This window comes from Mesoplodon densirostris, chromosome 4 (assembly GCF_025265405.1).
Source record: "Mesoplodon densirostris isolate mMesDen1 chromosome 4, mMesDen1 primary haplotype, whole genome shotgun sequence".
NCBI lineage: Eukaryota > Metazoa > Chordata > Mammalia > Artiodactyla > Ziphiidae > Mesoplodon > Mesoplodon densirostris.
In genome coordinates, this window is record NC_082664.1 from 89,344,892 (window position 1) to 89,370,346 (window position 25,455).

The following is a 25,455-nucleotide window of genomic DNA, read 5'->3' on the forward strand; positions in this document are numbered from 1 at the left end:
TATCATTCATTGTGAGCAGCTTCTGGACTTTCTACTTGGAAGCCCAGTTCGAGGCAAAAGCAGCAGTGAGTTTAGGAACAGGGGCTCATACATTCTGAAGTTCTTTCCATTAGTGAAAAGAGTAACCTTGGAAACCAGGCTGGCACCACCTCTTTCAGTCATAAAACTTAGTTTCTCTTGCTTTCCCCAGTAATGTTTGGGGCACCACAATTTCATGGTCTTTTTCTTTCTGGTTATTGTTTTGTCTCCACATCATTAGCACAAGCAAGAAAACCTACTGAAGCAAATACAAAATCTAGTCGCCCCTTCTGCCCGCAGCTCACCTAAGTTTTCCTTACATAGCGGTCGCAACCTCAGATGTCCTCAAAAACAAAAACTCTCACGAGGGCCATGGCATGGTAGGCACTCCCTAGACCGTGGGTCAAGGGGATTGAGCAGGTAAAAGCCGAACGGGCTCCGTCCGGTTCAGGTATACAAGTACTAACCCAGACCGCCAAAATCATCACAACACTCTTCCAGACAGAGATAACCCTCGCGAGATAAGACTGAGAAGAGCGAGAAAAGCCCACTTTCTCGCGAGAAGAGGGGGCGTTGGCGGAAACTAGGAAATGGCCCCCTTGGCGACCCAGACCCGGCCAATGGGCGGGGCCAGAGTTAAATCCACCCCCTTCCGGCTCTTTTCCCCGCCCCCTAACCCTGAAGTGTTGGACCTGGGGTTCGGGCAGCTGGGTTCTCCTGGTTCCACCCAGCTGGTGAGGGGTCTAGTTCAGCGCCTGCGGAACGCGCTGTGGCAGGATTTGAGGGGGGGGGCGGGGAGGGGCCTGCGGCTTGCGGCCCCGCCCCCTTCTCCGGCTCGCGGGCGGGCGAATCGGCCCGCCTCCGGCTTCAGCCGGCCCTGGGGCCGTGTCCCCCAGGCAACTCAGCCACCTCGGCCAGAGCGTCTGCCCGCAGGCGTCGGCGCCGAGACATCGGGGTACAGCCTGGTTCGGCCCCATGGTGGGTTTCGGAGCGAACAGGCGGGCCGGCCGCCTGCCTTCCTTCGTGTTGGTGGTCCTGCTGGTGGTGATCGCGGTCCTCGCCTTCAACTACTGGAGCATCTCCTCCCGCCACGTCCTGCTTCAGGAGGAGGTGGCCGAGCTGCAGGGCCAGGTCCAGCGCACCGAGGTGGCTCGCGGGCGCCTGGAGAAGCGCAATTCGGACCTGCTGCTCTTGGTGGACTCGCACAAGAAACAGATTGACCAGAAAGAGGCCGATTACGGCCGGCTCAGCAGCCGGCTGCAGGCCAGGGAGGGCCTTGGGAAAAGATGCGAGGATGACAAGGTAAGGACGAGCCCTCTCCCCTCAACCCCCATAGTTTTTTTCAGCTCCGCGGTGGGGGTGTTCGCCCAGACGTGGCTGCCTTATGCCTTCCAGAATTGAAGCCTCGGAGGCTCCCCTTACCGCTAACAACCCTATTTCTTTCGGACTTTAACCGGTTTAATCACTGCCACATTTTCCAGTCCCTGCCAGATGAAACTGGCTGTAAGTTTTGGTTCTCAAGAGTGGCCTGTGTGTGGATGCCGCCTCTTCTCCAAGCTCAGCTGCTGAGCTGGCAGTAGTAATCATCTGGCCTATGTGGTCGGCCGCCTTACGTTTACAGATACACAAATCTGGAGGCTGCCGCATTTGGTGTGTTACCTTATTCTTTATTCCGTGCACACTGATTATTATTAATTAATTTATTTAAAGAATGGGGCCTCCTCTAACTCCTCTACTTATGGTGGTCACCATATATTTTTTAAAACAGTCTGAATTTTCTTACATCTCTATAGGGCTATGTATTAAGCAAAGAGTTGGATATTACTGCCTTTTTTGTGATGAAAATGTTATGATAGATGGGCTCTGGAGCCATATATGAGCCACTTGTGACTTGGACATAGATAATCCAAAATTATGTACTCAGTTTGAATGGTTAGTGAAATTAGTCGAAAAGGTAGAACCTAGAAATAAATTCTAAGCAACAGAATCTCATGTCATTGTCCTCATTGATCTTGAAAGGAAATAAAAATGAAATTTTATATGCTTAACTATTAGGGTTGGTATTGGAAAGCCATACTAAGTTTAAATTTTAAAAGTTTAAAGCTAGACTGTAACTAGACCCGCCGCTGAATAGTCTTTGTTTTCACCAGCATATTGGGAACTATGTTATTAACTTATGACCTACCAACTTCTGTTGATTTACCACAGTAAATTTCTGGGTGGGATAAGTAGATGCCTTTCTTTCTGGACCCTCTTTTGGTAGTCTTCACACTTTTTTGTGTGTGTTCCTATTATAAGTTTTTATTTTGTATATTAAAATCATTTGTAGTAAGTCATTATAAATTAAAATCTCCTGAGCTCCCAACTTCCTTATTGTCACCAACCTCTACCTTGTTTCTTATTTCATGAAGATTGAAGCCCTCAGGTAAGTGCTTTTCTATAACCTACATCTTCACCATAACAGAGACAGCTTCTGAGAGGAGCAAGCGCTCAGCAAACTTACAAACATACTACATACTGAACTCTATAGACTGAAAAATTCTCTTGGGTGGAATAGGCAGAAATCCATGAAATTTTGTAGTATTAAAACAAGGTCTTCAGTCTTGGAATGGTTAGGCATACTATTCAAATTCTCTCCAATCTGGAAAGAAATATAAGTCTTTTTTAGTAATTTATACTCAGGATTCCATTTCTTCCATCTACTGGACTGTAATTATCAGTTTCTTTCAGTAGGTTTTCACTTTTACCTTCAACCATATGTAGGTGTTCGCTGTTCTAAATTTTTTTTATTCTTCCATATACTCCCTTCTCCCAATCAACCAATGTCTTTTTAAATTTTCACGGCTAAACTCCGGTTATGGGTGGTCTATAAATGTTTCATCTATTTCTTTTTTCATCCCCATCCTAATTTTTTTAATTCTGTATACCATCCTTCTTTCCTCCTCTTTTCTGAAGCTATTCTCTTGAAGGTCACAGGTGTCAGTCTTCCTGGTCAAATGCAAAAAAACCATTTTTATTCTCATTCTATTTAATTTCATTGATTGTCTCTAGCCTTTTAGAAACTATCTCCTTTCTCGCTTCTGTATCATTGAACTCTCCGGATTTGCTTCCTGCCTCCTTCACTATATTCTTTGATGGATTTTTTTTCCCCCTCCAACAGCCTAATAGCAGTGGACTTTATTCTTGGGCCTTTGCTTTCCCCTTACAGCAGTATTTCTCAAGGTGGTGTTAAACAGAATGCTGTCCTAGAAATTGTTTGTAGATGGTCAGGAGAAAAGAGGAAAACCTTCTTTTTGGAGGGAAATGTTAAATAATATAAGCAGTATATCCTCCTCTTGGAATTCATAATGCCTGCTAGCATATAAAGGCTCTGAGAAATGTATTAATAAAGAAGCCTATTTAATTTTGTTTAACTTAGTCTCTAACAGTTAATTTGATCACCGACTACTGTTTTCATGGCCTACTTGTTACCATGGTACAGAAGAATGTAGCAAAGCACACTAGTCTGGGAAATGTTGCCCCAGGTATCTTAGCTATTGTTTGGCTAATATTCTATGCAGCTGGCTCACAAATCTGTACCTCTTCTTTGCATGTCAATTTTATATTTTGAACTAGCTATAGCATCTTCATTGGAGAGCTTGTATGTTCCTGGGGTTAATGAGGAGGCTTTGAGTTGCTAATAGAAAGGGTTGTCTTGGTCTAGATGAACTAAAGACGAAATTTGTCTTTCAGAGGTGTTTCCTTTATTCCTGCTACTCCCTCAATAGCTGAGAGGAAGGATTTATTTTCTATAAATGATCTAAAATCCCTTTGGGTGGTGATAGTGTTGAAGTAAATTTGACAGAAGTGTCTTCCATTTTAAAATAGACTTGTTTTAATGTTTAATCATATTAATGTAGTCTCTTTAAAGCAAAGGCTCTCTCTGCCTTTCAGGGTTTTTACCTATAGTACACACTGGTGCTGACCCCCTCAATAATCATTTATGCCCCCTTTGTTTGGTATATATCCTTCTCTGTGACTCAGGGCTAAGTCCTGATTGGTTTAAACTGATTATGGTAATTTCATTATTCCCAGTGATTAGTTTAGGAAGGGGCTGGCTAGTGAGTCGTGAAGGGAAGTTTCCTTGCTCCTTAAAAGAGTCATAGTTGCACCTCTTGGTTACTTACCCCAAATAACCTCTTGGTTATCTTACCCCAAATCAAAAATCTCCAGTCTAATCATAAGAAAGCATCAAACAAACTCATATTCAGGGACATTCTACAAAGTACCTGAGCAGTACTCTTCAAAATGAAGAGATGGTCTCTTCTGCCAGATACTGTTGCTTCTGCACGTGATACCTGAAATTGGGGCAACCAGAGTGCCAGGAGAGTTAGCTAAGGAGTGGCTGAGGCACTGAAGATGGCAGAGTGGAGTGTTACAATAGAATATTGGCACTCGTTATGTGAGATAAAAAATTTTCCGTATTGTTTAAGCCAGTCAAGTTGAGAGTTCCTTAGTTCCAGCCTAAGTAAGGTATCCTGACTGTTAATATTCTCATTGTCACCATAGCGTCTGAGATGTAGGTTAAATCTTATGTGTCCCCAGGGCAATGTGGGCAGTGACCTCAAATCTGCACGTGGTTTTGGGGTTCCTCAAGGGTCTTTATCTTAAGTATCAACAGTGGTGTTTGGACGCCTGACTAGGTACTTGCTTCACAGTTTTTTGGAGACCAGGATCTTATGGCGGCATCACCTCCCTATATACCCTTCCCCACTCCACTCCATAGATGTTCCACACCAAAAATCCCTTTGCCCTGATGAGCTAGCTGCCTTAGGTATGATGTGTTTTGAGGGGGTGTTGGCAAGGCAGTCCTTGCTCCGGCTACCATTTTTTTTTAACTGTTATTTTAGAACATTTTAGATCTATGGAATTATTGCAAAGATAGTAGAAACACTTTCCTCATACCCCACACCTAATTTCCCCTGTTATTAACATCTTACATTAATATGGTACATTTGTCATAATTAATGAATCCCTATTGATACATTATTAATAACAAGTCCATACTTTATTTTGATTTTCTCAGTTTTTCTCTAATGCCCTTTTTCTGTTCCAGGATCCCATCCAGGGTTCCACAGTACATTTAGTGGTCATGTCTCTTTAGTCTTCTTTTAGTTGTGACAGTTTTTTCAGACTTTGTTTTTTATGATATTGAAAGTTTTGAGGATCACTGGTCAGGTGTTTTGTAGAATGTCCCTCAGTTGGGATTTGTTTGATGCTTTTCTCAGGATTAGACTCAGGTAATGGTTTTGGGGAGGAAAACCACAGAGACAAAGTGCCATACTCATCATATCAAGGGGACATCTCTCAAAATAACTTATCACTAGATGTTAACCTTGATCACCTGGCTTGAGGTAGTGTTTGTCAGGTTTCTCCACTGTAAAGTTACTCTCTTTTTCTCCTTTTCCATGCTGTACTCTTTGGAAGGAAGTTACTATGTGCAGCCAACACTTAATGAATTGGGAGTTATGTTCTATCTCCTTAAGGGCAGAGTATCTATATAAATTACTGGGAATTCTTCTGCATATAAATTACTTGGACCTTTATCTCTTCTCCCTTATTTATTTATTCAGTCATTTATTTATATCAGTATGGATTCATGGATATTTATCTTATACTTTAGGTTATAATCCAATGCTACTTTATTTTGTTGCTCAAATCGTTCCAACTTTGGCCATTGGGAGCTCTTTCGTTTGCCTCCTGGATCCCTCTGACATAATACCCCATCATTGTGACAAACCCCTACTTTCTGGCACTACAAGATGCTTCTGGCTTATCTTATATACTTCCTGCCCCAGTCCTAGACTCCTTCTCCACGGAGCCCTAGTTCCTTTTATTGGAAAATGGTATTAGAGACCAAAGTCTAGGTGCTAGGTGTACTCATTGCAACTGTCAGGCTATCTTTGGGAATCTAGGAATCCCTGCTCCACAGGAATCGGAAAGGTGACATTGGACACCTTCTGATTTATTATTCTATCCTGCCATTTTCAATCTGTTATCTGGGCTGTTAGAACACAGAAATTCTTTAAGGGAGCTTGAAATTGTCCATGGAAGTGAGAAACAAGCTCCACTTCTTTGGGATTCCCCCCACATTTACCTTATTTTTTTGCCTTCCTCCCTAAGGAGTTTCAGCCTAGAGGGGTGTATTAGTTGGTTACGGCTGCGGTACAAAATACTACAGACTGGTTGGCTAAAAACAACAGAAGTTTATGTTCTGTAACATAAACTCTGATGGAGTCTAGAAGTCCAAGGTTGAAGTACCAGCAGGTTGGTTTCTTCTGGAGCCTCTCTCCTTGGCTTGCAGATGGCCACCTTCTTGCTGCTTTTTCATCTCATGGTTGTCCTTCTGTGCTCCTGCATCCCTGGGGTCTCTTCCTCTTCTTATAAGGACACCAGTCGTATTGGATTAGGGTCCCACCCTAATGGCCTCATTTTAACTTAATTACCTCTTTAAAGACCTTATTTCTAAATAGGTTTCATTCTGAGGTACTGGACATTGAGACTTCAGTGTATGGGTTTTGGAGGACTACAGTTCAGCCCATAACAAGGGGGAATCTGTGACACACACACTGCTTTTTCTTTCTTCTTTCTGTGAGGAAGACCCTTTCTTCTATTTCCTAGGTGTTGGTTATTTCTCTTATCCTAACTTGAATTCTTCCTGCCTGTATCTTGTACCAAAGTTATGTGATCCAGGTGGGCCAAGTCAAGCTCTTGATAAATAAAAGAAGCTGTTAGAATGTAGAAAAAGACCTTCCCCAAACTGTTGTTTTATTACAGATGAAAAAAAAAAAGTCAGTTTTTAGGTTTGAAGCTGAACAGTAAATGACCTCTTTTTCCCTTTAACAACCATAATCCTCCTTGATGGCAGTAATATATTGTACCTTTGCTTGAATAGGGGAAAGGTCATGTGCCAGAAAGGAGGGTGGGTAACATATTACTTTTTTTTTCCCAAAAAAATCCTCATTGCATTTGTGTGTGTACACAACACTCATACACATACCAAATAAGTATATGTAAAAACCCTAGCACAGAGTAGATGTTCATTACCATGGTCTCAAATCCTGGCCTGCCATTTGCTATGTGTAGAACCCCGGGCAAATCACTTAACTTCTCTGTGCCTTGGTTCCGCATCTGTAAAATAAGGACAGTAATAGTTAACTCTCTCACTCTTGTGAAGTTTAAGTGAATAAATTCATTTAAATGGGGCTTCCCTGGTGGCACAGTGGTTGAGAGTCTGCCTGCCGACGCAGGGGACACGGGTTTGTGCCCCGGTCTGGGAACATCCCACATGCCATGGAGCAGCTAGGCCTGTGAACCATGGCCACTGAGCCTGTGCGTCCGGAGCCTGTGCTCTGCAACGGGAGAGGCCACAACAGTGAGAGGCCTGCGTACCGCAAAAAAAAAAAAAAAAAAAAAAAATTCATTTAAATGTTTAGAACAATGCCTACCACATAGTAAAAAAAAAAAAAAAAGAAATGTTTAATAAGTGTTACATTAGCTATTACTATTCCACAACCTCTTCCTTATTTCTGTCCTGCCTTCTTTCCAGGATGGGATTCTGTCCGGGTTCCTGCTTAAGATCCGTCCCAGCTATAGCCAACCTGCCTCACCCTTTGTTCCTGGTTGTCTGACTCCACCCCTGCCACCTTTCCTGGTTCACTTCTAATTAGGCTTAGTTAACTCCTCTCATACTTGTCTCAGCCGACTCCCTGAAGCCTGCCTATCCCTCTGTAATTTGAAGATCAGCCTTGTACAGTTCTTTAATATGCTGCACATGAAAATTCCTGCCTTTGCCTCTGCCTCCCCCATCATCATCTGGCCGAATTCTAGCTGTTGTTTAATTGCTACCTCAAATTATTCATAAGCCATACAAAACTCATACCTCCTCTCCAAAGTATATATCCCTTTCCTCCCTCCTTGGCCTTTATAAAGCTCATGCCACTACTATTAAGGTAGAGGTTAGAAATTTTGGTGTCATCTTTGATTCCTTCAGCATCTCATATTCATTGAAGGTGCAGAGGAATTACTTGATCAAACTTGAGTTTATAAAAACATCCCTCTGGTTGCAGAATAGAAAATTGATTGGAAAGGAAGCAGGAGCTTCTTTTTTTTTTTTTTTTTTTTTTTGCGGTTCGCGGGCCTCTCACTGTTGTGGCCTCTCCCGATGCGGAGCACAGGCTCTGGACGCGCAGGCTCAGTGGCTGTGGCTCACGGGCCCAGCCGCTCCGCGGCATGTGGGATCTTCCCAGACCGGGGCACGAACCCGTGTCCCCTGCATCGGCAGGCGGACTCTCAACCACTGCACCACCAGGGAAGCCCAAAGCCGGAGCTTCTTAACTAGCCTCCTTGCCCTGGACTCTATTTCTTTCAGTTAGTTCTCCCCTTAAGCAAACCTGATCTTTCTCAAACCTTACTTTCAGAGTAGTTGTATCGCTCACTGTGTCAAATCAGAATTCTGCTGTCTAACCTTTAAGGTCTTCCATGGAGTGCCTCCATCTACCTTAGTCTCCCACTGTCTCCTGACCCAAATTGTGTGCCAGACGTGTTGCTTTGCTTACCTTTGTCTCCCCACCTGCCTTTCTGTGTCATGTTAATTTCTGTTTCTGTACCTTTGTTCCTGTTAATGACTCTTAACCTCTTGCCTCTTTTCTGTTTCTCTGTTATACTAATCTTTTGGTACTTCGACCATGAAGCCCTCTGGGACTTCTGACCTGGAATATGCTTTTTTTTCTTTGTACACAAGTAACATTTATTGTTTGAGCCACACTAGTTTATTTTGTTTTTCATTTTTCACTAATAGTTTCTTAGGTGTTGACTTTGTCTTCTCAACAAAATCTTAAGTTGCTTGAGGAAAGACCATATTTAAAAATTTTTCCAATGAGTTCTTGATAGTCCTTAGTGCTGATACGAAGTGTTATGGGTTACTGGATTGGAGTGGACCCTAATCCAATTTCTTGTGTCCTTATAAGAAGAGGAAATTTGGATACATAAAGAAATACAGGGAAGAAGGCCATGTGGAGATGGAGGCCTTGATTGGAGTGATGCATTTATAAGTCAAGGAATGCCAAGAATTGTCAGCAACTACTAGAAGCTAAGAAAGAGGCAAGGAAGGATCCTCCTTTAGGGCCTTCAAATAGAAAGCATGGCCCTACAGACAACTTAATTTTGGACTTTTGGCCTCCAGAATTGTGAGAGGAAATTTTTGGTTGTTTTAGTCACTGGGTTTGTGGTACCTTGTTATAATGGCTCTAGAACAGTGGTCCCCAACATTTTTGGCACCAGGGACCGCATTCGTGGAAGACAGTTTTTCCACAGATGGGAGGAGGGCGGGGTATGGTTCAGGCAGTAATGTGAGCGATGCGGAGCAGGAGATGAAGCTTTGCTTGCTCGCCTGCTGCTCACTTGCTGTGTGGCCTGGTTCTTAACAGGCCGTGGACCAGTAATGGTCCGTGCCCCGGGGGTTGGGGATCCCTGCTGTAGAAAACTAATATAAGATTCAATAAAAACTCTGGCAGACCTTTAAAAGTTATTTTATTTTTTTGTAGAAACTGACAAGCTGTTTCTAAAATGTATATGGAAGTGCAGATAACCTAGAATAGCCAAAACAGTTTTAAAAAGAACAAAGTAGGAGGACTTATACTCCCTGATTTCATGACTGATTATAAAGATATAGTAATCAAGACAGTGTGAAATTGTTGAAAAAAATAGGCATATAAATCACTGGAACGGAATAGAGTGCAGAAATAGACACACAGATATATGGTCAATTGATTTTTGGCAAAAGTGCCAAGACAATTTAATGGGGAAACATTTCAATGAAAGATGTTAAAGCAACTGGATATCTTTACGGTGGTGGGGTGGGTGGTGGTGTTGTATACTGTTGTGCTGCTTCACAACATATACAGAATTAACTTGAAATGAATCATGGACCTAAATGTAAAAGGTGAAACTATAAATCTTCTAGAAGACAACACAGGAGAATATTTGTGACTTTGGATAGGCATGGATTTTGAGGGTGCAATGAACCATACAGAAAAAAACAGACAAATTTGACTATCAAAATTAAAAACTTTCCTCCTCAAAAGGCACTATTTAAAAAAAGAAAGAAAGAAAAAGCAAGTCATGGGTTGGAAGAAATATTCACGCTACATTTATCTGATAGAAGAATTGTATCAAGGCAGTCTCCTGTACCAGGACCCAGCCCACCCATCAACAGGGCAACAGCAGCCCTAATACCCCCTTGGCCCCAGCCCTGCCCACCAGCAGGCCAACACCAGCTCCAAGACCACCAAGGCCCTACAACCAGAGACCTGGGAACTCCACTCAGCCCACTAGCAAGTCAGCACTAGCCCCTGGCACCCCCTGGGCCCCAAACCCCACCATTAGCAGGCTGATACCACCTTGGACCCCTTAGCCAGCTACCCCAGGATCCAGCCCCACTCACCAGTGAGCCAACGCCAGCTTTGGGACACCCTGGACCCTGCAGCCAGCTGTGTTAGGAACTGGCCCCACCCACCAGTGGGCCAACACTAGTTCTAGGACCCCAGGGCCCTCAGCTAGTAGCCTGTGACCCAGCCTCACCAACCAGTGGCCAGCAGCCTCCACACAAGGCACAGCCTGGTAGCCAACAGGGCTGGGGGCCAGCTACACCTACCAGACTGCCTGCAGTAGACAGACCGCCACAATAGAAGGGCCCATGTAGCCCACATAGGGGGCACCCCTAGAGCATATAGCTCTGGTGACCAGAGGGGAGTGTGCTGCTGGGACGCATAGGACATCTACAAAAGTCCACTTTTCCGAGGTTGGGAAATGAAACCAACCTACCAGATACGTAGAAATAAAAACAGTAAATTAGGCAAAATGAGGCAACAGAGGAATATCTTCCAAATGAAGGAACAAGATAAAACCCCAAAAGAGATAAGTGAAGTGGAGATAGGCCTCTATAGGCCTCCCAAAGAACTTGGGAGAAGATTGGATGAGCAGATGTTTGAAGTTTTTAACAAGACTTAGAAAATATAAAGAAGAACCAAACAAAGATGAAGAATACAATAACTGAAATGAAAAATACACTGGAAGGAATCAACAGTAGATTAGGTGATACAGAGGTATGGATCAGTGAGCTGGAAGACAGAGTAGTGGAAATTACTGAAGCCGAACAGAAAAAAGAAAAAAAAAGAAATGAGGACAGTTTAAGAGACCTCTGAGACAACATCAAGCATACTAACATTCATGTTGTGTGGGTCCCAGAAGGAGAAGAGAGAGAGAGAAACAGACAGAAAACATAACTGAAGACATTATAGCTGAAAATTTCCCTAACCTGGGAAAGGAAACAGACATCCAGGTCCAGTAAGCACAGAGAGTCCCAAACAGGATCAACCCAATGAGGACTACACCAAGACACATTGTAATTAAAGTGGCAAAAATTAAAGATAAAGAAAGAATGTTAAAAGCAGCAAGGGACACAACAGTCAGAATGGCCATCATCAAAAAATCTACAAACAATAAATGCTAGAGAGGGTGTGGAGAAAAGGGAACCCTCTTGCACTGTTGGTGGGAATGTAAACTGATACAGCCACTATGGAGATCAGTATGGAGGTTCCTTAAAAAACTAAAAATAAGGCTTCCCTGGTGGCACAGTGGTTGAGTGTCCACCTGCCAATGCAGGGGACACAGGTTCGTGCCCTGGTCTGGGAAGATCCCACATGCCACGGAGCAGCTGGGCCCATGAGCCATGGCCTCTGAGCCTGCACGTCTGGAGCCTGTGCTCGGCAACAGGAGAGGCCACAACAGTGAGAGGCCAGTGTACCGCAAAAAAAAAAAAAAAAAACTAAACTAAAACTAAAAGTAGAATTACCATATGACCCAGCAATCCCACTACTGGGCATATACCCAGAGAAAACCATAATTCAAAAAGACACATGCACCCCAGTGTTCATTGCAGCACTATTTACAATAACCAGGTCCTGGAAGCAACCTAAATCCCCATTGGCAGATGAATGGATAAAGAAGATGTGGTACGTATATACAATGGAATATTAGTCAGCCATAAAAAGGAACGAAATTGGGTCATTTGTAGAGACGTGGATGGACCTAGAGACTGTCATACAGAGTGAAGTAAGTCAGAAAGAGAAAAACAAATATCGTATATTAACACATATATGTGGAACCTAGAAAATGGTACAGCTGAACCGGTTTGCAGGGCAGAAAGTGAGACACAGATGTAGAGAAAAAAACGTATGGACACCAAGGGGGGAAAGCGGCGGGGGTGTGGGGGTGATGAATTGGGAGATTGGGATTGACATGTATACACTGATGTGTATAAAATGGATGACTAATAAGAACCTGCTGTATAAAAAAATAAATAAATTTAAAAAATAATAATAATGCTTATGCAGTGAAACCTCAATTAAAAACTCTGAACAGTGAAGTTTGGGGAGGTTCCTCATTGATGAATATATTGATGTACTGGAGGGCACCCTGACTCCACAGGGATGGATGCTCCTGCACCCTCCTCTCCCCCATCCTGTTGCCCTACGTACCTCTTCATCTGACTATTCATTTGGTTCCTCTATAATAAAAGGGCAATCACAAGTTTACTGCTTTTCTTGAGTTCTGTGAGGTATTCTAAAATATTTCCGAACCTGAGGACGTCATGCAAATCCCCCAATTTGTAGACGGCCAGGCAGAAGTGTGGGTTTCTTGGAGATAACTGAAAATTGTGGCTGGGGTCTGATATGGAAAGGGGTAATCCTGTGGGACTGTGTCCTTAACTTGTGGGGACTGTGTTAACTCTGGGTAGTTGGGTAGTTAGTGTCAGAACTGAATCAGCCCAGTCAGCGTCAGAGAATTGGTGTTGAAATGTAATCACACATTCCAGCCTTCCCCACCCACCCATGTCACCAAGGATACAGTACACCTCACAACTGGCCTGAGTTCAGTTCTGTGCAACAAAGTTTTCTTGAACACCCAGACATACCAGGAGCTGGGAGGCATGCTGAAAATAAAAAGATTAATCAGCCACAGTTCCTGCCCTTGAGGAGCTCATAGCCTAGCGTGAGAGAAGACAACATGTAATTTCAATATAAGTAAAGTCATAGGGTATGGGTAGAAGAGTGCAATGTATGGGGCTATGGAGATACATCTCTAAAAAGCACAGCTATCAATTTAAAAATGGGCCAAGGAGCTTAACAGACATCTTACTAAAAAAGATACACAGATGACAAATAAGCATATGAAAAGATGCTCCATATCACATGTCATCAGGAAACGCAACTTAAAACAACAATGAGATACCACTACATACCTATTAGAATGGCCAAAATCTGGAACACTGATAACGCCAAATGCTGGTGAGGACATGGAGCAACAGGAACTCTCATTCATTGCTGCTGGAAATCCAAAATGGTACAGATACTTTGGAAGACAGTTTGGGAGTTTCTTACATTTGTACCATCGTACCATCCCAGCAATTGTGTTCCTTGGTATTTACCAAGAGGAGTTGAAAACTTATGCCCAGACAAAAACCTGCACACATACATTTTATATCATTTCACTCATAATTGCCACAACTTGGAAGCAAACAATATGTCCTTAAGTAGGTAAATGGATAAATAAACCATGGTACATTTAGACAGTGTAAGAATATTAATCAATTAAAAAGAAATGAAACTTAAATGCACATTACTAAGTGAAAGAAGCCAATCTGTAAAGGATGCATACTATATGATTTCAACCATATGATATTCTAAAAAAGGCAAGACTACAGAGAGAATAAAAAGATCAGTGGTTCAATATTCATTGCAGCACTATTTACAATAGCCAGGGCATGGAAGCAACCTAAGTGTCCATCGACAGATGAATGGATAAAGAAGATGTGGCACATATATACAATGGAATATTACTCAGCCATAAAAAACAAAATTGAGTTATTTGTAGTGAGGTGGATGGACCTAGAGTCTGTCATACAGAGTGAAATAAGTCAGAAAGAGAAAAATACCGTATGCTAACGCACATATATGGAATCTAGAAAAAAATGGTTCTGATGAACCTAGGGGCAGGGCAGGAATGAAGACGCAGACGTAGAGAATGGACTTGAGGACACGGGGTTGGGGGAAGGATAAGATGGGACGAAGTGAGAGAGTAGCAGTGACATATATACACTACCAAATGTAAAATAGCTAGTGGGAAGCAGCTGCATAGCACAGGGAAATCAGCTCGGTGCTTTGTGACCACCTAAAGGGGTAGGATAGGGAGGGTGGGAGGGATGGAGATACAAGAGGGAAGAGATATGGGGATATATGTATATGTATAACTGATTCACTTTGTTATAAAGCAGAAACTATCACACCATTGTAAAGCAATTATACTCCAGTAAAGATGTTAAAAAATAAAAGCAGCAAGGGAAAAGCAACAAGTTATATGCAAGGGAACTCCCATAGAGCTGACTTTTCAGCAGAAACTCTGCAGGACAGAAGGCAGTGGCACGATATATTTAAAGTGATGAAAGGGAAAAACGTACATCCAAGAATACTCTCTCTGGCAAGGCTTTCATTCAGATTTGATGAAGAGATCAGAAGTTTTACAGACAAGAAGAAGCCTTGAGATCAGTACCACTAAACTAGCTTTACAGAAAAGTGTTAAAGGGACTTCTCTAAGTGAAAAATAAAAGACCACCATTAGAAACCTGAAAATTACAAAAGGAAAAGTCTCTTTATAACGGCAAATATACCATAATGGTAGTAAATCAGTCATGTATGAAGCTAGTAGGAAGGTTAAAAGACAAAAGTAGTAAAATCGTATATATCTGTAATAAGCAGTTTAAGGGATACACAAAAGAAAAAGATGTAAAATATGGTGTCAAAGCCAGTGAATGTGGGGGCAGGGAGTAAAAATGCAGGGTTGTTAAAATGTGTTTGAACTTAAGAGATCAGCAACTTAAAATAATCATATCTATACATAGATATAGATTACTATGTACAGTGTGGAGAATATATATATATATATATATATATATATATATATATATATATATGTGTGTTATCTTTGTATGGTGACATTGTAAGTAGACTTATTGTGGTGATCATTTTGAAATGTATAGAAATGCCACATCACTATGTTGTGCAACAGGAGCTAACACAGTGTTGTAGGTCATTTATACTTCAAAAACAAGCAAACAGGGCTTCCCTGGTGGCGCAGTGGTTGAGAGTCCGCCTGCTGATGCAGGGGACACGGGTTCGTGCCCCGGTCCGGGAAGATCCCACATGCCACGGAGCGGCTGGGCCCGTGAGCCATGGCCGCTGAGCCTGCGCGTTCGGAGCCTGTGCTCTGCAACGGGAGAGGCCACGACAGTGAGAGGCCCGTGTACTGCAAAAAAAAAAAACAAAACAAAAAAAACAAAAAACAAGCAAACAAACAAACTCATAGTAAAAGAGATCAGATTTGTGGTTACCAAAGGGAGGGGGTGGGGGGAGGGGAAATTGGATGAAGGTGGTCAAAAGATCAAAATAAACTTCCAATTATAATATAAGTATGTACTAGGGATGTAATGTATAACATGATAAATATCAGTAACACTGCTCTATGTTATATATATGAACATTGTTAAGAGAGTAAATGCTAAGTTCTCATCACAAAAAACTTTTTTTTCTATTTCTTTCATTTTATATCTATATGAGATGATGAACACTCACTAACTTATTGTGATAATCATTTCATGATGTATGTAAGTCAAATCATGCTGTACACCTTAAACTTATACAGTGCTGTATGTCAATTATATCTCACTAAAACTGGAAGAAAAAAATTTTACCAGAGTATATAAAAAGCCTTTACAACTCAATAATAAGACAACCCAGTTTTTAAAAATGAGAAGAAATTTGAGCAAACATTTCATCAAAGATTTATGAATAGCAAATAAGCACATGAAAAGATTCTCAGTAAAATTAGTCATCAAGAAAATGCAAATTAATGCTGCAATGAGACACCACTACATACCCATAAAAATGACCAAATCAAAAAGACTGATAAGGGCTTCCCTGGTGGTGCAGTGGTTGAGAGTCCGCCTGCCGATGCAGGGGACGCGGGTTCGTGCCCTGGTCCGGGAGGATCCCTCATGCCGTGGAGCGGCTGGGCCCGTGAGCCATGGCTGCTGAGCCTGCGCGTCCGCAGCCTGTGCTCTGCAACGGGAGAGGCCACAACAGTGAGAGGCCCGTGTAATGCAAAAAAAAAAAAAAAAAAAGACTGATAATACCAAGTGTTAGTGTGGACGTAGAGTAGCTACGACTCTCATATACTGCTGGTGGGAGTATAAAATGGTGCAACCACTTTAGCAACTACTTAGCAGTTCCTTATAAAGTTAAATATAACTTTAAAGTTAAGTATTTATGTTATAAATATGACCCAGCCATTTCACTCCTAGGTATTTGCCAAAGAGAAATGAAAAGATATGACCACACGAAGACTTATACACATATACCCGTAGTTGCTATATTCACAAAAACCAAAAACTGGAAAAACCCAAATGTTCATCAGCAGGTGAATGGATAAACAAATTGTGATAAATTCATACAGCAGAATATTACTCAACAATAAAAAGGAATGAATTATTGATACACTCAACAACATAGATGACTCTCAAAACATTATGCTGAGTGAAGGAAGACCAATGTAAAAGAGTACATACTTGTGATTCCATTTATATAATTGTCTAGAAAAAGCAAACTAATCCATAATAGTAGAAAATAGAACAGTTGTTGCTTGAGGCCAGAGGTGGAGGGAGGGAAGACGAAGGGGGCAAGAGGAAACTGAGGGGGTGGTAAAAATGTGCTATATCTTGATTGTAGTGGTGGTTACACAGATGTATAAAGTTATCAAAAGTCATCAAATTGCATACTTTAAATAGATGCAGTCTACTGTATGTAAATTATACAAGAACTAAGTTGTTAAAAAATAAAAATTAAAACATGCAGTAGAACTGTGGGAAAGCCAATCAATGGCTTCCTATTGCCCTTAACATAGCTTACAAATATTTTCACAGTATGACTTCAACCTTGCAGTCCAGTATCAAATATTATTATTCTTTTAACTCCCTCCACACCACATACTGAATTTTCAGATCCTCAAACTTTCCGTGCTTTTCCCTATTCTGTGCTTTGAAACATAGTGCCCTACACTCAGAACCCTCTTCTCATCTCTCCCAAGCTCCTTATTCCTTCAAACCTCTCACTAATTCTTTACCTCACTAAAGCCTAATCTTTTTTAGGACTCAACTAAAACTCTCTCAGAAATGTCTTCCCCAACCCCTTAAGCGATGTTAGGACCTCCCCTCATATTCCCTGCTAGGTTGTAAACTCCATAGGTATACTGTATCTGTCTCTTGTTCATTTGGTCACTGCTGTATCCACAGCATGGAGCATAGGAACTGACCCCAAATAGAGGCTCAAATATAAATAAAGAAATGAAATTGGGGTTAAAAATGGAAGCACAGGGTATATAAAGATTGAGTGGGAGAGGGATCAGTTGAGAGGAAATGGGTGTTATTGAAGCTAAGGAGAAAAGTTTCAAGAAGGAGGGACCAGAGAGATCATCAGTACAAAATGCTAAAGATAGTCAAGTTTAAGAGTGGAAAATGTTAGTGGATTAAGCCTTTGTTAATCATCAAATGAGAAGAATTTTTTTCCCAAGTTGATTTAACTTAGATATGTAGGTTTGAAATTGTAAAGAGAAAATAAATTATTTCATATTAAATAGAAAAGTCTTCCTAGAGATAAGTTTTGAAGTCATCCTTAGGGGAAGGACATAGTTTGTCAGAGAGGAAGAATGGGACATGGAAGGCAACTGATGAAAATCTCTGAGGAAACATTGTTCAAAAGGAGCTACCTGGCCAGGAAGAAATAAAGCAAGAAAGTTAGATATAGTTTTAAGCATCAGAAAGAGAAAATTGAAGCACTGTGAGAAACTAAAATTACTCCATGCCTTGCCTGTGCCAAGATGGACAAAAACTTTAGTCAAAGGGAGCGTTAATTCTCTTCCAAGTAAGAAGCCAAAATGTGGAAACCTTAGGTCTTCATTCACAAAAAAACAGTTTTTGCTTTATGAAGTCACAGTTAAACAAGTACTCCCTGTTGCTTCAGAGGACATATACTACATTGCCACATTATAGAACATGAGTTGTTTCTTTTCCTCTATGCAGTGGGTGGAAGGAATCTCCTTGAATGTTCTTTTAGGTTTTCTCTGCATAACTGAATCCTAGCCAACATTTTTCAAGAATCAGTTAGTTTTATGATCTCCATGAAACCTCCTGGGATTACTCTGACCCTTATCATGGGAACAAGAAAAGGCAGAGAAATATGGAAATAAGAAAGGAAGCCAAAAAAAGAAAAGTGGGGACATGTTTCTAAGAACTTTGTAGTGCAGAGTACATTACGTGATCAATATATTTTTGTCAGTTAATATATTAGGGTTTTAATACAAGACCAGGGAATTCCCTGGCAGTCCAGTGGTTAGGACAACATGCTTCCACTGAAGGGGTCGTGGGTTCCATCCCTGGTTGGGGAACTAAGATCCTGCAAGCTGCGTGGCGTGGCCAAAAAAAAAAAAAAAAAAAAAGACCAAATTTCTTCAAGATTAACTATACCAGTGCACCCAGGAAATAAAGAAACTAACATTATTAAATGTCAAATTCTGTACTGGAGGGCTTCCCTGGTGGCGCAGTGGTTAAGAATCCACCTGCCAATGCAGGGGACGTGGGTTCGAGCCCTAGTCTGGGGAGATCCCACATGCTGTGGAGCAACTAAGCCCGTGCGTTACTGAAGCCCGCATGCTTAGAGCCCGTGCTCTGCAACAAGAAAAGCCACCACAATGAGAAGCCCGCACACTGCAATGAAGAGTAGCCCCTGCTCTCCGCAACTAGAGAAAGCCCGCGCACAGCAACAAAGACCCAATGCAACCAAAAATAAATAAATTTATAAAAATCTGTACTGGACAGGCTTTTATGTATTTCCATTAATCCTTCTCATTTTATGGTTGAAGAAACAGGCAGGTGAGAGAATGGCAGAATTCTAAACTCAAAGGTCTGTTTGATTTCGAAAGTCCTTTCCAATAAACTATATTGCCACACATTATATACCTATATCTATATTGTTTTAAAATATATAAAATTATATATTATTATATAAGAGTAGTTATCTTGCCAACAAATCAAATAACTTTTGAGTATGCACTGTGTGTATTAATTGCCTAGGGCTGCTGTAACAAACTACCACAGACTGGATAGCTTCAAATAATAGAAATTTATTATCTCACAGTTTTGGAGAGTGGAAGTCCAAAATTAAGGTGTTGGCAGGGCTATGCTCTCACTGGAGACTCTAGGAGAAGATTCTTCTAGCTTCTGGTAACTGCAAGCGTTCTTTGGCTTATGGCAGCATAACTTCAGTCTCTGTTTCCATTTCCCATGGCTGTCTTCCCAACACGTCTGTGTGTCTTTGTCTCTACACATGGCGTTCTCTTCCCTAATTCTGTTTTCTTTTCTAATAAGGATACTGGTCATATTGGATTAAGGCCTACCCTAATCCAGTGTGACTTCATTTTAACTTGATTACATCTGCAGTGACACTATTTCTAAGTCAGGTCACATTCACAGGTATTGGGGGGGTTAGAACTCAAACATATCTTTTGGGGGGTACAACTCAACCCATAATAAGTCTATAAATCAATTTGGAGTGAACTGAATCTTAACCATATTGAATCTTCCAATCCATGAACATGGTATATCTATGTTTACATCTTCTGTAAATTCTTCAGCAACATTTTATAATTTTCAGTGTTTCAGACTCACATATTTTATTATGTTTATCCCCAAGTATTTCATGTATTTGATGCTATCAAAAATGGAATTGTGGGCTTCCCTGGTGGCGCAGTGGTTGAGAGTCCGCCTGCCGATGCAGGGGACACGGGTTTGTGCCCCGGTCCGGGAAGATCCCACATGCCATGGAGCGGCTGGGCCCGAGAGCCATGGCTGTTGAGCCTGCGCGTCCGGAGCCTGTGCTCCGCAACGGGAGAGGCCACAACAGTGAGAGGCCCACATACCACACACACACAAAAAAAATGGAATTGTGTCTTTTATTCCATTTTCCACTTCTTCTTTGCGGGTGTATAGAAGTGCTATTAATTTTTATATATTGGTCATTTCCCTGCACTAGAACTTATTAGTTCTAGCACTAATGGAATCTAAGGAATTCTAAGGATTCTACAAAAAGCCATTAGAACTCATTAGTAGTAGCTTTTTTGGTAGATACTTTAAAATTATTTCTGGACAGGATCATGTCATCTGCAAATAAAGACAGTTTTTCCCCCTTTCCAGTTGGATGCTTTTTATTTTATTTTTCCTTGCCTTATAGTACTGGCTAGGACCTCCAGTACAATGTTAAATAGAAGTGGGATTGGATATCCTTGCAGAGAGAGCGTTTAACAACATTTAACACTCATTCATGATAAAAACTCTCAGCAAAATAGGAATAGAAGGAAACTTCCTCATGTTCATCAGGGATGTCTATCAAAACCCCACAGCTAACATTATATTTAATGGCAAAAGACTAAATGCTTTCTCCTAAGATCAGAAACACTGAAGGATTTTAAGTAGAGGAATTACTTGAGCAAATTGAGCTTAAAACACTACTCTGGCTGCAGAATAGAGAATTGATTAGAAGGGAGAAAAAGTAGATGTAGGGAAAATAAATATAAGATTTTTATTAAAGAATTTTTTTAGTAGTACAGATGAGAGATAATGGAGTCTTCAGGTAAGCACAGTATAATTCTTAACCTGGGCAATACCAGCCTCAGGAGGCATTTTTGTTAGTACTGATGACTGGGGAGTGTTAATGGCAGTTAGGTGTAGAGCCAGGAATGCTAGATGTTCTGTATTGCAGAAGAGAGTCCTAACAATGAAGGACTGTTTCACACCAAATGCCAGTGGTACCTTGATGGAGAAATACTGGGTCATTAAGGCACAGAAATGGAGAGAAATAGAATTAACAAAATTTTGTAATACATTTGATGTGTGATGGGGAGGCAAAGATGAATCCTGTGATACTGGTGATACTGGTGGTGGTGCCATGACCTGAGGTAGGAACCTCAGGTAGAATTTAGTTTGAGAACAGTGCAATTTTAGGTTAGTCGAGTTTGAGGAATCTATGAAATATCTAGTAGGCAGTTGAAAATACACTTCTGGAACTCAGTAGAAAGGACAAGCTAGGAAAAGATTTTCGTTGTTGAAGTTATAGGAATGGTCTAGGTTATAGAGTGAGATGATGAATATGTAAGACAGAGCTTTGCAGCATATAAGGGTATAGTAGAGGAGGAGCAGGTTTAAATGACTGAGAAAGAGTAGCCAGAGAGAGGAAGAAAAAGCTGGATACTGTGGTGGCATGTAGGTCAAGGGAAAGAGTTTTGAGGAAGAGTCACCAGTGTTAATTGCTGTAATTATTTACTTATGATTGTCTCTCCATAACTAGATTGTGGGCCAAATAGGGCTGTATGTTTTGTTCATCTTCGTATTCCCACAGTCCCAGTCATAATATTGCTTAATAAATGTTTAAGATTCTTGAGGAAGAGTCCATATTTCTTAATCTGCATATGTTTTAAGTACGTGGTTTATACCCAGTTAATAAATAACTGTTGAGTGAATAACCATATCTGAACATTTATGCTGGATCTGTTTTTTCATGTCTTCCAATTTTATATTGTGAATTTCTTGACTATAAAAATCTAGTCTAGGGCTTCCCTGGTGGCGCAGTGGTTGAGAGTCTGCCTGCTGATGCAGGGGACATGGGTTTGTGCCCCAGTCCAGGAAGATCCCACATGCGGCTAGGCCCATGAGCCATGGCTGCTGAGCCTGCGCGTCCGCAACAGTGAGAGGCCCGCGTACCGCAAAAAAAAAAAAAAAAAAAAAAAAAAAAATCTAGTCGAAATTTTGTAAACACTTAACATATTTGGTACTATGCCCTATGTGTGGACTCAGTAAATATTTGATGATTGATTCAGCAGTTTGCACTGGCTCTTATACTTACTTTAAAAAAATTTTTTTTGGCTGCGTTGGGTCTTCGTTGCTGTATGCGAGCTTTCTCTAGTTGTGGCGAGCAGGAGCTACTCTTCATTGTGGTGTGTGGTTTCTCATTGAGGTGGCTTCTCGTTGCAGAGCACGGGCTCTAGGCGCGCGGGCTTCAGTAGTTGCAGCACGCAGGCTCAGTAGTTGCGGCACACAGGCCGTAAAGCGCATGGGCTTCAGTAGTTGTGGCTTGCGGGCTTCAGTAGTTGTGGCTCACGGGCTCTAGAGTGCAGGCTCAGTAGTTGTGGTGTGTGGGGCTTAGTTGCTCCACAGCATGTGGGATCTTCCCAGACCAGGGCTTGAACCCGTGTCCCCTGCATTGGCAGGCGGATTCTTAACCACTGTGCAACCAGGGAAGCCCCTGCACTGGCTCTTAAAGCATGCGTAATTATGTGCTGGGGCTACCACGGATATTATCCACATATCTGATTACACTACTTTACTGGAAGACATAATCAAAATATTCTGATGTAAAGGCACTCATTATCAACTCATTATCTTTCTGGCATACATAGAATGTATCCTTTTTTTGAAACATATGAGAGTACATCTAGATTAGTATTTTGCTCATTTAGAAACTCAAAAATATTCTCCTGGTTCAATTTAGCATTTATATGAAGAGAAGAAAACCTTAGGATTAATTAATGGGAGCATAATGAAAAAAATTGAGTTGTCTTATATACTGCGTATCATCAGGGACTTGTTGCATAAACTGGAAACTAACTTAAAATAAATTCACAAAGGGTAAAATGAAATAAGTCCTTTTCCTGATATAGTGCTTTGTGATTTTTCAAAGCACGTTATATGCGTAAGTCATTTATATGGGAAAATTGAGTATTTATCATGTGCTAGGTACTAGGGATAGAAAAATAAGATTCAATACTAGTCCTCAACAGTGGATATGTAAATCAGCTATACTTCAATTTTAAAAAAAGAATATTAAAAAAATTACTAGTCCTCAAGGAACTTGATCTAATGAGGGAGATACACATAGAGAAATAATTCGTAATGCATGATTAAATGCCACAGGAGAACTGTTTACAAAGGGATTTGAAAGTATTAAGGAACAATTGATTAACTGCTTCAGGAAGTCAGGAAAGAAAAGATTCACTAAAGATGAATCCTAATGGATGAAGAGTAGTTCACCAAACTTAGAAAGGGGTAAGGACAGAAGGAACATAAATAAGCCAGGAAAGCTTGAAAGTATGTTGTACCTTCACAGGTCAAGCAGTTCAATAGGAGAGTGGAATGCAAGGTACATGTTGGTGAGAAGGAAGGGAATTTGTGGCAGCAGATAAAGCTGTTTAGGGCCAGACTCTTTATTATTAATTTTTTTATTGTGGTAAAATTTATGTAACATAAAATTTACTGTTTTAACCATTTTTAAGTTTGCAGTTTAGTGGCATTCACAACATTGTATAATCATCACCACTATCTATTTCCAGAACTTGTTCACCATCCCAAGGAGAAACTGTACCCATTAAGCAATAACTGCCCCCCTCTCCCAGCCCCTGGTAACCTGTATTTTACTTTTTGTCTCTATGAATTTGTCTATTCTGGATACTTCATATAAATGGAATCATACCACATTTGTCCTTTGTGTATGGCTTATTGCACTTAGCATAATGTTTTCAAAGTTATCTATGTTGTAGCATGTATCAGAGCTTCATTCCTCTTTACGATTGAATAACATTCCATTGTATGTATATACCACATTCTGTTTTCCATTCTTCTGTTGATAGACACTTGAGTTGTTTCCACCTTTTAGCTATTGTGAATAATACTTCTTTGAACACTGGTGTATAAGTCTGTCTGAATCTCTGTTTTCTGTTGTTTTGGATATATACCTAGGAGTGAAATGCTGGGTCATATGGTAATTCTATGTTTAACTTTTTTGAGAAAGCACCAAACTGTTTTCCACAGTGACTGCACCATTTTACACTCTCACCAGCAATGCACAGGGGTTCCAGTTTCTCCATAGGCTTGTCAACACATGTTATTTTCCCTTTTTTTTTTTTTAAATAATAGCCCATCCTGGTGGTATCCCATTGGTAGTTTTGATTTGCATTTCTCTAATGACTAATGATGTTTAATATTTTTTCTTGTGTTTCTTGGCCATTTTTATCTTCTTTGGAGAAATCTCTATTCAAGTCCTTTGCTCATTTTTGATGTGTTTTCTGTTGATCCTTGTCAGATACATGATTTGCAGATATTTTCTCCTTTCTGTGGGTTGTCTTTTCACTCTGTTGATAGTGTCCTTTGATGTACAAAAGTTTTAAATTTTGATAAAGTATAGTTTTATTTTTTTCTTTTGTTGCCTGTGCTTTTTGTGTCATATTTAAAAAACCATTACCAAATTGAAGGTCATGAAGATTTTCCCCTATGTTTTCTTCTAAGAGTTTTATAGTTTTAGCTCTTGAATTTAGGTTTTTGATCCATTTGAGTTAATCTTCCTGTATGATGCAAGGTAAGGGTCTAACTTCATTCTTGATTGCATGTGGTTATTTAGTTGTCTCAGCAGCATTTGTTGAAGAGACTCTTCTTTCCCATTAAATGGTCTTAGCATTGAAAAATCAGTTTACCAGATGATATAAGTACACTACCATGTGTGAAATAGCTAGCTAGTGGGAACCTGCTATACAGCACAGGGAGCTCAGCTCTGTGCTCTGTGATGATATAGATGGGTGGGATGGGGGGAGGGATGTCCAAGAGGGAGGGGATATATGTATACATATAGCTGATTCACTTCATTGTACAGCAGAAACTAACACAACATAGTAAAGCAATTGTACTCCAATAAAAAAATAAGTATCTTGCACCATAAAAAAAAATCAGTTGGCCAGTATATGTGGGGGTTTATTTCTGGGCTGTCTACAGTCAGACTCTTAGAATCTTTATATGCCATACTAAGGAGTTTAATTTCACCCTCTTGGCGATGGGGAACAATATAATCAAATTTGTATTTTGAAAATATAATTATGGGCATAGTATGGAGAATAATTGTAGAGAAAAGAAATTGAAGTCAAGATCAGTTAGGAAATATGTTACTGCAGAATTTTAGGCAAGAACTATGGGCCTAAATTTAAAACAATGGCAACAAGAATAGAGAATAATAGATCTGAAAGGCTGGTTAATTTGATATTTACAATGAAATCATAAGGTAGATAGGGCTTGCAGTTTCCATTGTATAGATAAAACTAAAGCTTTTAAAAGTGATTTTCCTTTGGTCTCATACCTATTGTTGGATTTAAAACCTAGGTCTTCTGATTTCTAATCCAGTATTTTTCCCATTGTAC

General features: G+C 40.7%; 1 protein-coding gene across 2 annotated transcripts in view; it reads left to right on the forward strand.

The window, feature by feature from the left end:
• Positions 1-693: 693 nt before the first annotated feature.
• GOLM2 (golgi membrane protein 2) overlaps positions 694-25,455 on the forward strand; it is a 108,736-nt gene continuing 83,974 nt past the window's right edge. For both annotated transcript variants that reach the window (XM_060096759.1, XM_060096760.1), the window contains exon 1: positions 694-1,320. In XM_060096759.1, coding sequence (XP_059952742.1) covers positions 994-1,320 — 327 coding nt within the window. In that variant the 5' untranslated portion in view covers positions 694-993. The remainder of the gene's footprint in view (positions 1,321-25,455) is intronic.